Raw genomic sequence first — 16132 nt, forward strand, 5'->3', positions numbered from 1 at the left:
ATAATACAGTATTAATGTTTCATCCTCACCTTTACAGTATCATACCCGGTGCTTCCTGCTGCAAACCCACTGTTGTATGAGATGTAGAAAGGCTTTGTGCCGGCCTCAAAAGTGGAGGACGCTGAGCTGTTGAACTTTGCGTGATTGTCTAGTGACAGACAGAGAGCGAGGAGAGTTACAGAGAGTACACTTCATCACCTTTTTACTTACACAATTCAAAAACATCCTTTGTTACAAAGACTTAAACATATGCACATACTCTCAATCCAGGAATATAGTGATTGATATATAATCATATGACAAAGTTGGAACCAGCTAGAAAAAAGTTAGAAACAATCAATTGGTGGTCTGTTTCATCGTCACTATATTAAAATGATTCTGTCCATTTATCATTGTACTTACCACATGAAGAGCTGGTGCAACTTATGGAGGGAACCCAGAGGTCAGAGGAACCGGTGTCAAAGAGAACTTTAAAGAACTGGGATGGACTCCCAAAGGCAATCAGTCCGTAGTATGTTAACTGTGCACAGAATAAGATTATTTAGTTAGTTATTGTATTTAAATGATTGCACGGGGCAGAGTGTACAGTGGTTACATGCTACTTACATCTGGGTCGTAGGTCATGGGCACCGTGCTCTGCTCGTTCCTGGGGAGAAACCTCGCTGCAGGGTCGTATGGAAACTTCCTCCTGTACTCCTCAAACTGGCCTCTCTCCTCCAGCAGCTGTCTGGCTGACTTCCCTCTCATCAGGGGAATCCTGCAGCACATTCATTATTTCAGCTGATCTGGAAGCATACTCACAAACAACTCAGAGCTCATAACTTTTCCTAAAAAGGAGTTTTGGGCCTGGGAATGATTTAGGGGAAATATAAACTATAGTGTTCTGGCCTAAAAATGGTCAAGGAATTGTCTCAGAGAGATGTGTGCGGTCATAAATGGCTGCATTTATATACAGCTACAGTTCATTCATTGTATTGCTGATGGGCAGTGGTAGCTTGGGATCGAGCTGGCAACCTTCTTTTTTTTGGTGTAAATCTTGTTTTCTTTCTCTCATAAAGAAAATCTCTCCATCTCCATCTTAAGAATGTCTATAGCTATTATTGGGCCCTAAAGTCTACTTTCTTTCTCTTTATTTCAAACACGTGAAAATAAAATTGAGATCAAGATGACGGCAACTCAGTTATAGGAAATTTCAAGCAATCTGAACAAGATGTTAAATCATTTTTGGAGATGGATGTTTTTGGAGAGTAATCTTACCTCTAAGTTGTCTTAAACTGCTGGCAAACCTTACCAGGATTTCATTATTTTAAAAACATTGTAAATAAATGTAAAATGGTATTTTAAATACGTTTTATCCAGCATCATTATCCTGGGTTTCTGTACTAGATCTAAGTCTTAAATTTGTTTTAACCTTCAGCAACCACACTCTGCAAAGGTTAAATAGCATTTTTTTCAATTTTATCATTAATAACTGGAAGTTTGCTGTTTATCTTACCTGAGAAGACCCTGTGAGACGGCCAAAAAGGCCAGCAACACCAAGACAGACTTCATTATTTTCAGCGTGACCCAATAAAGATCTCACACACAAGAGTCTTTATATAGAGAGAGAGAGGTAAAAACTAGTCTAAACTCCTCCTTTTTACTGTTACACTTATAGCTGAACTGATAAGAAACCACTTTAGTATCGAATGTGAGAATTCAGATAAAGGAAACAATGGGAACCCAGTATGCTTTTCCTAATGTCCTGTAATCTAATGTCAATACATTTAGCGTTAAGAATATAAGGTAAGTTTAATCGGTTCCCTATTCAAAGTAAACTTAGGCCAGAAATCAGCATCAAATGTCAACACATAAAATAAATAGTCGTGTTAATAGTTGATATAATTGAATATAAATTGCTAAATAATGTGTTTCACCTTTTGACAGTTTCTGTTAATAATTTATCCAAATGAGCTGAATGTCTTAAGCCTTTAAACTACGTAAGCATTTTAGATAAAGGACAATTACCAAAATACTATTTAAGAAGTATGTATTATATAGTGAGATAATAGTATGTAGTATATTGAAAAATATATGCTATTTTTGTCCCTATAAAATGTAGATACATTTCCGTACAGACTGTCAGTGTAGATTTATAGATTAAAATATCACAACATAGGCATGTTTTACCCCAACAAACCTTCTACAGCACCATTAAAGCATTAGATTTAGTAGTTGGTGTTAAAAGACAATTTGAGAGTCTGGTGAAGTCCAGGTCTGTGTTTTAGTTTCAGGAGGTGGGGAGTATATGGTTCAAATTAAATAAGGACTCTCACTACGTGAGGCTTTGAAGTTGCCTTTAGCAGACAATTACGAGTTGAAAAGGGATCCTTTATTTTATTTGGTAAACTAAAACAAGTCTGCAGTTTCCTTTCAGCACCCTCTCTCATAGTCACAAGTTTGTATGTTTTATAAGTGGTGAAAGCCAGGTGAGGGTTGACCTTTCCCAGACTCAATGAGTTTCTGTTGACTTTTCTCATCTACTGTGTGTACTGACAGCAAATAAATGTAAAGTATTATTGCCTACAGCAACTTTAAAAGGTCCCTCGATGTCTGTGTTGGTGACTTTGACTAAATTCACTTTTTTGAACAAACAGTGAGGAAAGCAAATATAAAATCAGAATAAATGGCTTCTCTTTTCACATTGAGGGGTGTTTCAAAGGATGTAAATGATGTAATTGTGTTTAAAAGATAAAGAGTAAATGCCTGTATTAATGTCATTAATGCTGTTGACATTAGTGTGAAATCAGTTTAATGTATCATTATAAATTCCTCACCTGTCAACCATAAATCAACTTGATAAGCTTATCACGTTACATGTAAGAACACTGACACTGTATCATTTCTACCTCTATGCACGTCTTCTGTTGATGTTCTCTGGTAGTTTAATATCGCTCCATCCAACTCTGCCCTCTACAGGACTGACAGTCGAACAGACATCCTGTCATTTCAAAATCCATAAATACTCATACACACACACACTTTCACAGAAACAGGACGGATGTCATGAAAAAATGACACAAGGTCAGAATGTCTCTTAATGAACGGCTGCCTTTATTCAAGCACAAATCAAATGCAGTTTACATTTTTAATATAAATGTAAGGTATACATATAAGAAGTGCAAGTTAAACTGTACTCACCAAGGCATAGTTTCTCTTCGCTGATGAATTCCTGGAAAACCTTTCAATGTGCGCACTTGTAACTTCACTAGAGTTCACTGAAGCTCTGTAAGAGACGTTCAGTCGCACTGCAGCAGGTTAATGTCTTTTCAAAGAGGACAGACAGAAGAGTTTTTGATCCGTTCTCGTCTCCATACTGATGTGAAAACCTGAAATACTCAACATTTTAAATCATCACGAGTTCATGTTCAAAAAGTATTCAGGCACTATTTAGTGCAGGAAATGGACTGTTCCTAAAACGTTTTACAAAAGTATAAAAGCGAGGAACAATCCCACCATACTGTTTTTACTATTACATAATAATCTCCAGGTTAGCCCCACATTTAGGGCGACTGCACTACATCTGCTGTTGGATCAGTGCTCAGATTCTTTAAAGTGCACCAAATGTTGAGTCCTTATCACACTGATGATACACACACAGTCAAGACATATTGTATTGTTTACAGGTTCTGCAATCAGCAAATATCTTGTTTTAAACTCTGGTTCATTGACAGTTTTCTTTCAGATTCATATGCAGAATTATTTTATAAAACACAGGAAACAACAACAGAGTCCTTGAATTTGTTACGACTGAAAGGTAAAATCAGTTATTAACTCAAATGTAACCTCAGTTTATAATTGATTAACTAATTTTATTGCCCTGATTTCGAGTTCTCCAGTGTCCAGATTAAGGCTTAGCTAATGCACACATTTAGTGTATAACAACACAATAGTGGAGTTCAAGTACTCAGCACCTCCTCATATACAGTAAACATACTTCCTATTTATCCTAACACCTCTAATCAAACTCATTACACTCTGGAACTGTTTATATGAAAATTGTAGGACAAAGTTTACATTTCTTTCACTGCTGGCAGCACTGTTTGATAAATTATACCTCTTTCATTATCCCAGAGGAGGTCATTCCACTTCCTGTTTAACACTGATCATAACCAGTGATGACACAGGTTGTTCTCATGTGCTCCTACTGATGAGTGATTATCAGTCATCTCAACCTTTTGTGCCCATAAAGCTTTGATATTGTTTCTTAATCCTGCCTCCTCCCTCCCCTCAGTGCTAATGATGACATTAAACACTAATTCAATTCATTTTCAATCTCAAATATTCCAGTAACTCTCTTCTATTTGTTCCTGTTTACTAATGCAGTCGTCTCATGTTTGGCATATGATGTCAGAGCTTTTGAAACTTAACATTACATTATTTTGTAGTTTTAAGTGTCACTGTTTGTTTCCTTATGTTGCTACTTACTGATATTTCAGCTGAAGCCAGCGGTGGAAGGTGACCAGGTACATTTAATTAGTTAAAATGTTATCCTGATTTTATGCTTCTTTATAATTCACTAAATTTGTTTTGGGTGGGAAATATTGTAGTTTTTACTCTACATGTATCTAACAGCTTAAGTTGTTTGTTACTTTGCAGATTCAGATGATACAAAACATATGATCATCTAATAAAATAGTGTACTGTCATTAAACACTATACAGTATGAAGTGTGAAAAGCTATGTGTAAATGCAACAGTAATACAGTTACCAGATTTTATATTTTATGTAAAACTCTGAAATGGTTCTGATTTCTAGTATTCTTTAAAACAAAGCAGATTTTTGCTGATAGTACTTTCACACTTTAAGTAATAATTTTGAGTATTTCCACATTGTGGTATTGTTCCTTTTACTGAAGTAAAGGATCTGAGTACTTCTTCCCTCACTGAGACTCACTTATGTTGTTGAGATTTATGAATTGCTGGTGCATTTGGGACCAACACTGGGAAATTATTTGTAATCTGAGAGAGAGAAGTGTCGCCAACACCATGACAAAATATACCAAAGGAGGAAGTTGAACCAACGAAAAAGGTACAGTAGACTCTTACCGGCACTGACTGAAAGTTACTGACGGGATATGTGCTGTTTAACTGTCGCAACAAAAACTGCATTGTGGTTCTTACTTTGGGATTTACTTCAGGGGGAATACATTTTAGTGTGTTTTTGTCTTTTCACCCTCTATCCAGCTTTTAAATAGGATGTTAAATAGGATAGTATGCTTGTAACGGTCTTAAACATTTTAATACGTACCCATGTCTGTAGTTTAGGCCATCTTAATACATTACCTGTGGACCGGGAGCAGCTACAGCCAAGGTGACACTGAACTGTTACACCTCACAGCTCCAGGAAACCTTTAAATCCTTGAATCCCAGCCACGGTACCGTGTGGACGCCCAGGGAGGGCGTTCAGGTCCTTTTTGTGTGGAGCAGCGATGAGCAGAAGAGCACTGGCGTGATGATATACATCCTGCTGCAGCAGATTCTCGCTCAATGACAGCAGGAAATTCTTCACTTTGCTTTCATACGCAGTTTGGCAAAGAACACAGAAGTGTGTAAATCAGATCAACATATCAACTAAAGATTAGGATTCCCTGTACAGGCATCTTTCTCCTCTGTTGTTTCCTTTCCATTTTATGGCAAATAAAGCAGATGCTGTCTCACCGTCTCAACCTCTTCTCCGACACAGGAGGATGAGACAAGTTTGAAGTCTGACCCTAGCACAGAGATCTTCCTTCAAAACTCCAACGCAAGAACAATAAGCAACTACACACATGAACACTGCTCTCCTTCTCGAGCTGCCGCAGACGCCGAACCAACACTGTTGGAGCCAGATGAGAGAGAAGAGCAGGGGGGCCTTCAAACACTGCTGTGCCTCCGCTGAGAGGCTGTAAAGATGGAGACGACCCCGGCGGTTTTTGGTGGCGAGTGACAAACCAGACGGATTAGCACTCTGCTGGTTCTCAGCCGCAACCTCCGGTCCTACAGGCCAGAGGCGACTGAGGGAATAAGCCACATATCTGAAGAGACACAGTGACTCTAGATTTGCCTTTGTGGACGAACTGAAAAAAAGTATTCTAGTACGGCCAAATTTCAATTTGTGTGAAGGTCACAAAGAGGTCATTCAACAACTGAGGATCAACAAAATGAAAACACAGAACTGAGAGGCTGACCTCCCTCCACTCTCACACTTTCCTCTCCTTTCTGCCGGGAAGGCTCCTGCTGTCAAAGTGATAAAGCCTTTAGAGTTTGATAGACAATTCCAAGAACAGAAAAGGTCACAAAAGTTGTCTTCCGAGGCACTTGTGTTTCCCACGAAAGAGTAAATTTATTGAGACAAAATCAAGTGCATGTTGCACTTTGCGTTTTTTTCTGACAGGTATACTTCTTAGGCCCATGAGCACTGATGTTCTCCATTTCTCTCTCCAGATATCCTGAGTATACAAATCTGTTTTTTTCCATTTGAAAACACAGAACTCAAATCAAAAGCATGAAAAGTATAATTAACAGTCCTTTCAGAGGAAGGCGTGTAAGGCCACCGGAGAACGGCCTTCTCTCCTCTGATTCGTTCAGAGGTTTTCATCACAGTCCACTGAGAGTACAGCAATATTTTATACTTAGAGACTCTTGATCAGTTATTAAGAGATGTGCATGGTATACATATAGCTCTTAATTTATAGGTTACATCTTCTTTTTTAAACAGTACATGCTTTGTTGGGGTTGTTATTGTACTAGTGGATTAGAACATAAGAAAATTGAATAACTTAATCAACCGATTACTGTTCAACCAAATTGAATATGATACCAATAAAAGTACAATATAAAAGCGGTGGACACAGAAGCAACCCTGTGTAGACTAATGGAAGTTGATTCAACTCCATGGTAATAATATTTAGAGCTGAAATGATTCCTCAACCGACAGATAATTTAAAAAGCAACAATTTAAATAGTTGGTTGATTGATTGATTGATCAATCAATCACATTTGATGGTTTCAACAGCTACTCAAACGTGTAGGACACAGCTTTTATAGCACACTGAATATCTTTGGTTTCTGGACTGTTAACCATAAAAATCTATTTGAAGTCACCTTAAAAGCGGCAGGAGGTAACTTTTATAAAAAATAACCATATATATATATATATATATTTGCAGAAAATTTGATTGGTTGTTTTTATTCAGACGCAGTGGAATCTTGTAAATGGATTTAGGAGCATTAGGCTGAGCCAGAGGAACTTGGTTGTTTTTACCACAGATTATCCATCTCGTGTCATTTAATTTTTTTATAAAAGTTACACACTAATTATTGAGATTTTTCTCAATGAACCTGTAGTTTAAACAATGATGAATCAGCCCTAAATAGTACCTTAACATAACATAATGCAGTTCAATACAACACCTCGGGGTCAGAACTACACAGAGCTTAAAATCTCTCCTCTCAAACATAATTTCAACAAAAAACATAATTGTCTTTATAAAGGCAGTATTCTGTGCAACCTCATTGTATTAAACTGCATTATAACTGGCAGGTGCTTGCTGCTTGTGTCCACCCCTACATGGCATACCAGTGCTAAAACACAGACAGGAAACCCTGCATTCATTTCACCTTGTAATGTCACATAACCTCCAGATGTGGCTCAGAAAGGAGCACTGATAGCAATGTAATCTATTATGCCATTGTACCACCCTTAAGGCTCGCATTAAATGTATTTTTTAACATATCCAAAAGTAAATTCTGAAAGAATAGTCCATATTTTCCACAATTTTCTTTCACTTTTACGACTGGCCCAAACTGACAAAAATAGAAAAATTGTCATAATGAAACTTTGAACCTGGAAGTATTCAAAATGTTCACTTGGTCACCAAAAAGTAATACAGATGCACATCTGGAATATGCCTATTAATGAGCAATGGGAAAAGCTTTAGAGCAGGTATATTTTCTTAATCAAGAGCAAATGTATATGTACATGAATTTGATTGTTTCATATGCTGGCTGTACAAACATTATAGTACTAGAAACGTGTTGACACTGACCAGTTCAATCTATGCTGAGTACAGATAAAATGAAGGCTAAATACTCTGTTTTGGATCTTAAATTCTTTTTTTCTTATTGGCAGGCATTGTATGAAAGGACATAAAGGAATTGTGTTTCTTTTGAAATGAAATAAGGCAACATATAGTACTGATTTAGCGGAGTACCATTCAAGTAATGTACATTTATCTGATAACTAAAAAGCAGAAGTCACCTGCATTAATAATCAAATCCATCAATTTATCAAAATGTATTCAATTCAGGGTGAGTTTTATAGCTATAAACCTTCAACAGGATGAGACAAAAGCTGCCATGCAGGTTAAGGAACTTAAAATCACAACCCTGTCATTTCCTGTCACTCTGCTTCGTTACCATTACGTATCCCTGTTTTTACAACTCACAGTTTAACAGTTCATGAGTGTGGAAAAAAAAAAAAACACATGAATGATTTGTACTCTCTTTTTTTTCACGATGCTCCTCTGATAATGACCATCAACATGTAATCGTCCTCTGATTTGGCAAAGGCTTTGGCAGAGGCATCCAAGAACTGCTGTGAAAACTCACATGGGGGGAAAGCGTGAAGGACTCCTGCTTGGTCCTTGTCACGGCTGCCCCCCACAGGGAGGCTGATGATGCCGGCCGCCTCCTTCTGCTTCAGGTAGGACACCAGGTTCTTCAGCGGTCTCTCGGTGGAGTTGCTGGCGTCTTGGACACCCCCGTCGTCCGTTTTCACCGGCACGGCCAGGAGGATGGAGTACCCGCCGGAGCCGGCAGCCTTGATGCGACGAGAAACCTCATCCAGTTTGGGCTGGTCCAGGCGCAGGCGCTGGCTGATCTTCAGCTGGGACACCTGACCCCCCGTGGAGCCCTCCACCAGCAGGCTGGTAGCCACCGCCATGTCCCCCTCCAGCAGGTGCAGCGATGTGGGAAAGGTGCTGTTCTTCAGCAGGAGGACGCCCTGCCAGGCTTGACTCAGCTTCTGGCCTCCAGCAGCTGGCTTAGACTGCGGACCAGACTTGGAGGAAGAGGAGGAGGAAGGTTGCCCCAAGCGATCCTCCTTTTTCGCCGGGCTCTTAGATGAGTCAATGGCTTTGCGTCTGTGGTCCTTCTCGGGGCAGGAGCCTCGCTCGGCCGGGCTAAGTGTTTTTCTTCTCTTGTCCCCAAAGCCAGTGTCCTGCCGCTCTCTGGTGGGGGAAGTTCTGCCAGAGCGCGGCGGGCGTTCGGGGTCACTGTAGCGTCCCCCATCTCGGCTGCTCCCTCCAGGGCTGCGCTCCAACGAGCTGCCGTGACGGCGCAGACCAAAGTCAGCGATGTCCGGTGAATGATCCGGCCGGCAGCCATCATCCAGATGTCTCCTTTTGCGGCTCAGATCTCTGCTTTGGAACTCGCGCTCTACTGACCAGGTGTCACGGGAACGCCTCTCCAGACGGTCGACGGGATCGAAGCCTCCCCCTCGCATCCTGTCGTGCACACCCAGACCAGACCACTCGGCACTGGAGTACAGATCTCTGTCTCTGAAGCGAGAGGGGAGCGGCGGGGACCTCTCTCTCACTCTCACTGAGTCGGTAAGGCGGTGGACAAAGGGCTCGGGGACTAAGTCATAGTGCGGCAGGGGGAGGGGCAGCTGCATGTACTGCTGCTGCGGCTGCGGCTGCTGGTAACGGTGCTCCGTGTCCGCAAAGTCCACCCTCAGTCTCCTGTCTGGGCCGCCGAGAGGGAAGCCTCTCATGTGAGTGCATGCAGCCTGAGCAGCATCCAAACTCTCATACTGGATGTACGCCCACGCCTCACCTTTCCTGTAGTCTATAGTCCTGATGGTGCCAAAGCGGTCAAACTCCTTGGCTAGTGCGGCGAGGGGAACCCAGGGTCCGAGGCCCCCCACCCACAGCCTGGTCGTGGGCGTGGGTTTGCCGTAGCCGATCTTAATTGGGCTGTGTCCCACCACTTTGCCCGACATCGCCACTTTGGCGCGGTGAGCCATGTCAAGGTTCTCAAACTTGATGAATCCGTAGGTGTTGCTCTGGCCTCTCACTGCCCGCTTTATGTCCACCTCTGTTATCAACCCAAACCGGTCAAACGCCCTCCTCAGGTCACTCTCGGTCACACTGACGTCCAGATTGCCCAGAAACAGGGTCCTGTTCGCTCTCTGGTCATCCTCGGGGCTCATCAGGTCCTCGTCGCGGTAAACAGCACATTCGGGGATGAACGGGGGTCTGTTCCTGGCATCATACATGGAAAAATCTCTGTCTCTCTCCAGATCTCTGATGTGAGGCGGTGGGGGAGGAGGGGGGAGGCGGCCCAGAGCCAGCTGCTGTAACCGGTAGTCTCTGTAGCCCAGACCAGTGGGAGACAGGGGTCTCTGGGAGTGGAGGTGCCTCTGTCCTGAGGGGAAACTGTCTTTTAAAACAGGGGAGCGGCTTCTACGTCTGTTCATGTAAACCGTCTCTATCTTCAGAGGCCGGTCGTACAGCACCAGCTTCCCGCGGGCGTGTTTGGCCGCCCGGGCGTCATCCGACCGCCTGAAGTTCACAAACGCGACCCTCTCGTCGTTTTCTCGACTAATTTTCACACTCACGTCCCCGAACCTCTTAAACTCGTGAAACAGCCCGTCCTCTATCTCCTCGTCGTTCAGCTGCGAGCCCAGTTCACTTATTTTCAGAGTCTTGTACTCACTCTCGGGGTTTGACGGAGGAGGCCGAGGGTCGCTGCGTGAACCGGACCTGGATGTTTCCGCGGCGACGTCAGCGGCGCCGTACGGCTTGTTCACCGACACCGCTCCGTAGTCGTAGCCGCTGCCGGCCCGACCGGATGAATTATGTCCGTCTGAATCCCTCATGTCTCTCTTGTCGCTGTGTAAACTTCTCCTCTGAGCGGAGCTGTTGCCGTTGTTGCTGCCGACCGTCGGCAGAGCTCCGGTCTTCTTGCCGCTCGGGTGGCTTCCTCCTCGGTCTCTGCTATCATCCGGCGCCCGGGAGCGTTTCTTCACCGGCGATCGCTCTTTGCCCTTCATTTCCAGCAGCCGATACCCGCAGTCTACAGACACTTCTCTGTGTAAATAAACCCTCGCTGCCACTTTTAAAAAAACACCTAAACTCTCTGAACTTACTCGCGGTTTCCACTTCACTCTCAAGCGAGCGACACAACCGACATGTTGGACTACTTGCGCTACTGTACAGGAAGTCCCGCCTTCCCGCCTGTACAAGAAGACGATTGGCTGCGCGGGCTGTCACTCACCTAAACCGGAAGGGCGCTCGCCTATTATCAGCAAGGGTGCGGCTCTGCTGTGGGGTCAAAGTTCAACCTGATGATGACAGGAGCTGATTTGAAAAGCTGATAGACAGATAGTGACTGCAGCAGCAGGAAGAGCAGAAAAAGACGGAAGTTTCTGTTTTCGATTGTGTCTAATGTTTGTTTTTGAATTAGTTCATATTAAAGTGAAATACAGTGTGAGTTGATTTAGCTCACATGAAGGCGTAGAATACCAGAGTAAGTATTTGTACTGCAAGGCTGCATGATGTCCTTGAAGTAAGGACACTGATAGTGTATTGAGTAATACACAGAACAGCACTTCATTTAAAGTGGAGGAGGGGCGTACTGTACTGTCTGAGTATGTAGAGCAAACGTCTAACAAGCTGAAAGAGGTGAAGCAATCCAGGGCCTTGTCAGGGACCAGCTGTATAAGTAAGACAGGTTCCTAGTGGGTCTGCACTAAGTACTAAGTACATTTACTTAAGTGTAAATTCAAGGTTCTTTTTCATTTTATGCAACTTTATTTCTACTCCACTACATATCAAAGGCAAATGTTGTACTTATTATTGCACTACATTTGTCTGACAGCTGTACTTACTAGTTACTTTTTAGATAAAAAAAAATGTATACATTTCACTGTCCAGTAAAAACCATTGTTTGTCCACATTTGGTGATTTTGAATCTGATAAACTGAAGGATCAGTGTGTAGGATTTAGTTACACTAGCAGTGAAGGTGCAGATTGCAAACATTTGAATAGAGTTCAGCCTTCTAGGTGTGTAGGAGAAACTACAGTCGCCACAAAAGCCATGAAAAACACAAAAGGCTCAATCTCCAGCCAGTGTTTGGTTTATCCGTCCTGAGCTACTGTAGAAACATGACCGTTCAGCGTGGAGGACTCTGCAAGAGGACCCGCTCCCTCTGTAGATAAAACGTCTCATTCTAAGTTAACAAAAACACAATGACTCTTATTTTCAGGTGATTATACATTAATGAATACTTACCTATTATATTCCATTTCTGCCAGTAGATCCTCCTAAATGTTACACACTGGACCTTTAAGTGTGGAAACCAGCTGTACTCCTGTCAGGATACTGAAGAGACACATTTATACCAAATCTTTACCACTAGGGGGCAGAGAGGTTCCTCATAACAACAACATCAGCTACAGTTAATCACTCAAACAGGAAGGTAATGTGTCTAGACTGACAAAAACCTTTGTATGGTGATTATTGACAGTCAGGAGACAGTCTGCTCAGTGGCTGCAGGAGTGCAGTGATACTGTTCACTTATACAGTAAATGGTCTGTACTTGTATTTCGCCTTTCTAGTCTTCTCTACCTCAGCCAGCGTGTCTCCACATCCAGTCTTACTGGAAGATTTATATATATTATATAATATTGTTCCATATCACTACTCAGCATAAAACATGAAGCTATAAAAAAATATATAAATGTAATTATATAAAACAAACAAACGAAAACAAAACATATTCAAAATCTGTTTAATTTCAGATATTTTGTTTTTAAAGTTATTTGTTATGAAAATTAAACATTAAACACATTTTAATATCACACATTATAATGCTTTAGACTTTGTGCTGTTTATTGTCTGTGTATTTATATTCTATTATATATTATTTTAATAAACACAAATACTGTAATTCCATTATAGACAAATACCAAAACATAATTGAAATAAAAACAGAGCAGAACAAAAGACACATGCACATCAAATATAATACAATACTACATGCAGTACATGCTTCTACACACTTCCTTTACCACATAATACTGAAATCAATGTCACTACCTTCTATAATATCTCTACTAAGTCTTAATTTCCTTTGACATTGCTTCACAGCAGCAGTTCAAGCACATGTACCCCCTAAAGCCTCCTCATTTGGTCACATGATGATCTGCTCCTCAGATCATTTTCAATGAAATTACTTTAGGAAACGACCTTGAGTGTGTTTGCATTTCAATGAACCCGTTTACTCTTGTTTTCCTCACAGTAATTACAATGTACCAACCAGAGCTGTACTGCATTCTGAGCCATCAGCCACAATATAACAATCTGTGCAGTCAGTGGGGTGTGTGTGGACGTGTGGGCTTTTTTATTATTATTATTGATAATACACAGGAATAAAATGCTGAGGCATGTATGTAGGGCGCACCCACGCATAGGATTACAGACTGCGCGACAGCAGGGGGAGAGGTGGTCTTCCAGTTATTAAACTGTTGCTTTATGGACAGAAAAGCTGACAATTCAGAAACTTCTAGCTTTCTTGTGTTTATTGGACTTAATTTCCATTTCTTTCGAGAAACAAAAAAAACGTCTTCCTGATGAAATGCTGTTTTTATAGAATCTAAATATTGATTTCTAGCAAAGTTCACCTTCACAAATTAAAATGTACAAAAAAGATAAAGCAACCCGTTTTGATCATTTTTAACAAAAAGCACGTAATCACCCTCCTGGTTTCAAACTGTGTCATATTCATTCAAATCTTTTGCTCTCAATAAGTTTTAATCTGTATCCCCCTTTTCATCTCACTAAGTCTGACCCTATTATTTGTTGCACCAACAATACTTGAAAAATGCAGTGTGCTTTGCTGCAGGGGTATTTTAAAAGGATTATGATGTCCAAAAAAATGGGGACGGGAGTTTTGCCCTCAACCCTGTGAGCTGGACTGGCCCCTCTTTGAGAGACCATCTGGTGAAGTTCTTCTATAGGCCGTCACATGACCCCGCGCAGGCCCAGCAAGGCAATCTGCCACCCAGTATTAAAAATGGGTTTAAAGTGTGTGACTATTAAGATAGTATGGGAAGGGGGGGTTGTTCCTGCCTCAAATCTCTTCCCAATATCCAGGTCAGGTGTTTGTCCTCCTCAAATGGAGCAACCAAAGCATCCGTCAGTCAGTGAAATAAGCCAACAAAATAGTGCTTATATATAAAATGGTGGAAAAGTTATTAAAGGGAATTATAGTTGCTGTGCATGTTCACAGCAGAAGATAACCAACAGAAATCAACCTACACACACCAATGCTTAAAAAACTTTTAAATAAAATATATATTTTTTTAAATCTGAAATTCATAAAGATGCTGCTGTGAATTCACTGTCATATAAGACATTGAATATACTGCAACAGATAGGCGTTTCATCTGTTAATAACCATCAAAACCAGAATGGCATGCAGGGGTTTTTGTTAACGAGCTGTCAAAGGGGAAATCTGCAAAGGATTAGTGAGGGAAAAACAGCTTTTAATGAGTTTCTATTTTTGTGTGTCGCATTAAGGTGAACAGCATGGCCTGACCCACTGCACCCGGGCTTTCATTGTGAGACAGATGCTTAGTAACAGATCGGGTTCGGTCATTTACCAACCACAACACAACCAAACTTTCACCTGTCTAACCTGAACTAGTATGCAATCCTTGATGAACTGGACAATCAGACCCGAGAGCCGCCCACTGTGTCTCATCACTGCAGGGATCATTCTGATTACAATCTGTGTAAATAAAGTCACCATCTTGGAGTGTTGCTGTTGGCAAAGCACTGCAGTGTGTCTGTTCGAGCCCGACATGACCCACTTTCTCCTCTGTCTGAACACCTGCACAACACCAGCACATCCCCGTGCACTGATGCACTCTGGGAAAGCAGGAGGTGCTACAATACTGTGGGTGATAAAGTGGGTGTTTTTTGATGCATGTGAAATAAAAACCAAGTAATGTGTTAATTAAAGCCCTTTGTTTATTTCTTCATTTTAGGGAATAATACACAAAAACCTCTTATACAGGTTTTAAATGATGCTGATGAAGTACTATTCTTCATATAAAGAAAACAAACCTTTCTGGCTAAATTGAGCATCCAGTATCCTCTTGGCTAAAAGAGTAGTTGAATTATCAGTGCATTGATCACAGAGAACAACATCGTGACATCTCTCACATCTCTCAAGTGTTCACATTCACTTGCTTTCAGCAGGAATTACAGTGTAGGTATAATTATGTTTGTTCAAGTGCTTGTACTGAGAATAATGGACTAGATAAGCAATACCACAGAGGCCAGTGCACGCTGAAGCTTTTTTTAGGAGCTGAGAGTGACCCAGACAGCGCAAAACACAAGGGGAGAAACAGGAGAGGGGAGCAGAGGGGGAGGAAAGGGTTGGGGAGGGAGGAATATAAATGAGACTGGAGTGAAGGAAAAGTACTGGGCGGATGTGGTGGTGCAGATGCAGAATGCATGAGCGCACGTGAGTGGAAGTGGGCGTGGGGGAGCACAAAAGAAAGCGGGTGCTGCAAAGCGGCGGAGGAGACGATGGGAAGTTAGAGGCGACTGAAGGTGAACAGCAGAGAGGAGTAGAAATGTGCTGTGAAAAGGCTGCTGACGTCAGACACCAAGGGCCACGAGATGCAACCAGAAGCACAAAGGATGTTTGAAGTAAAGATTTCAGAGAGAAATTCTTTATAATAAGGGGAAGAACACTGTGCATGGGGAGCAAAAGGAAAAGATGCTGGTGATAAAGAAAGTTTATGAGTTTATTATCATCATGCTAGCAGTGTGGCTCTATAGAGTGCTATGTGTTTTAGCATCTTTGCACTTCCGGGTTCCTTCGCCTCGGAGTTACTGAGTCTTTTTAATTAGTTATTGGTTAGATGCCTGAAATAAGGTCTGTGGTTTCACAAGTTTAAGAGATTTTTAATTAAAAACATCATTAAATAGGTGGTTGCCTGCAAGTGACTAAATGAGACTACAGTTAGATTTTAATTACAAGATTTAGTCCAGTGTGCAACATTTAGGAGGATCTATGGAATATAATATTCATA

The 16132-nt window shown here is 41.5% G+C and overlaps 2 protein-coding genes across 2 annotated transcripts in view; both read right to left on the reverse strand.

Moving 5' to 3' along the window:
- LOC118328118 (pepsin A-like) overlaps positions 1-1551 on the reverse strand; it is a 4265-nt gene extending 2714 nt beyond the window's left edge. Inside the window, exons 1-4 of the mRNA XM_035661724.1 lie at positions 1496-1551; positions 607-757; positions 403-520; positions 30-148 (exon numbers count right to left, since the gene is read on the reverse strand). Coding sequence (XP_035517617.1) covers positions 30-148; positions 403-520; positions 607-757; positions 1496-1551 — 444 coding nt within the window. The remainder of the gene's footprint in view (positions 1-29; positions 149-402; positions 521-606; positions 758-1495) is intronic.
- A 4790-nt stretch (positions 1552-6341) lies between these two features.
- Positions 6342-11264, reverse strand: LOC118327940 (RNA-binding protein 15-like). The gene has a single exon (XM_035661480.1). It carries the CDS (start codon positions 11074-11076, stop codon positions 8533-8535), a length of 2544 nt encoding a protein of 847 aa, XP_035517373.1. The 5' UTR covers positions 11077-11264; the 3' UTR covers positions 6342-8532.
- Between the last annotated feature and the right edge of the window lie 4868 nt (positions 11265-16132).

Source organism: Morone saxatilis, unplaced genomic scaffold, assembly GCF_004916995.1.
Source record: "Morone saxatilis isolate NCDOM2014 unplaced genomic scaffold, NCSU_SB_2.0 Contig18, whole genome shotgun sequence".
Classification (NCBI taxonomy): domain Eukaryota; kingdom Metazoa; phylum Chordata; class Actinopteri; family Moronidae; genus Morone; species Morone saxatilis.

What these genes read in the sequence shown, in the direction of transcription:
- LOC118327940 (XM_035661480.1), bottom strand. Translation starts at nt 11,076, where the DNA reads ATGAAGGGCAAAGAGCGATCGCCGGTGAAGAAACGCTCCCGGGCGCCG.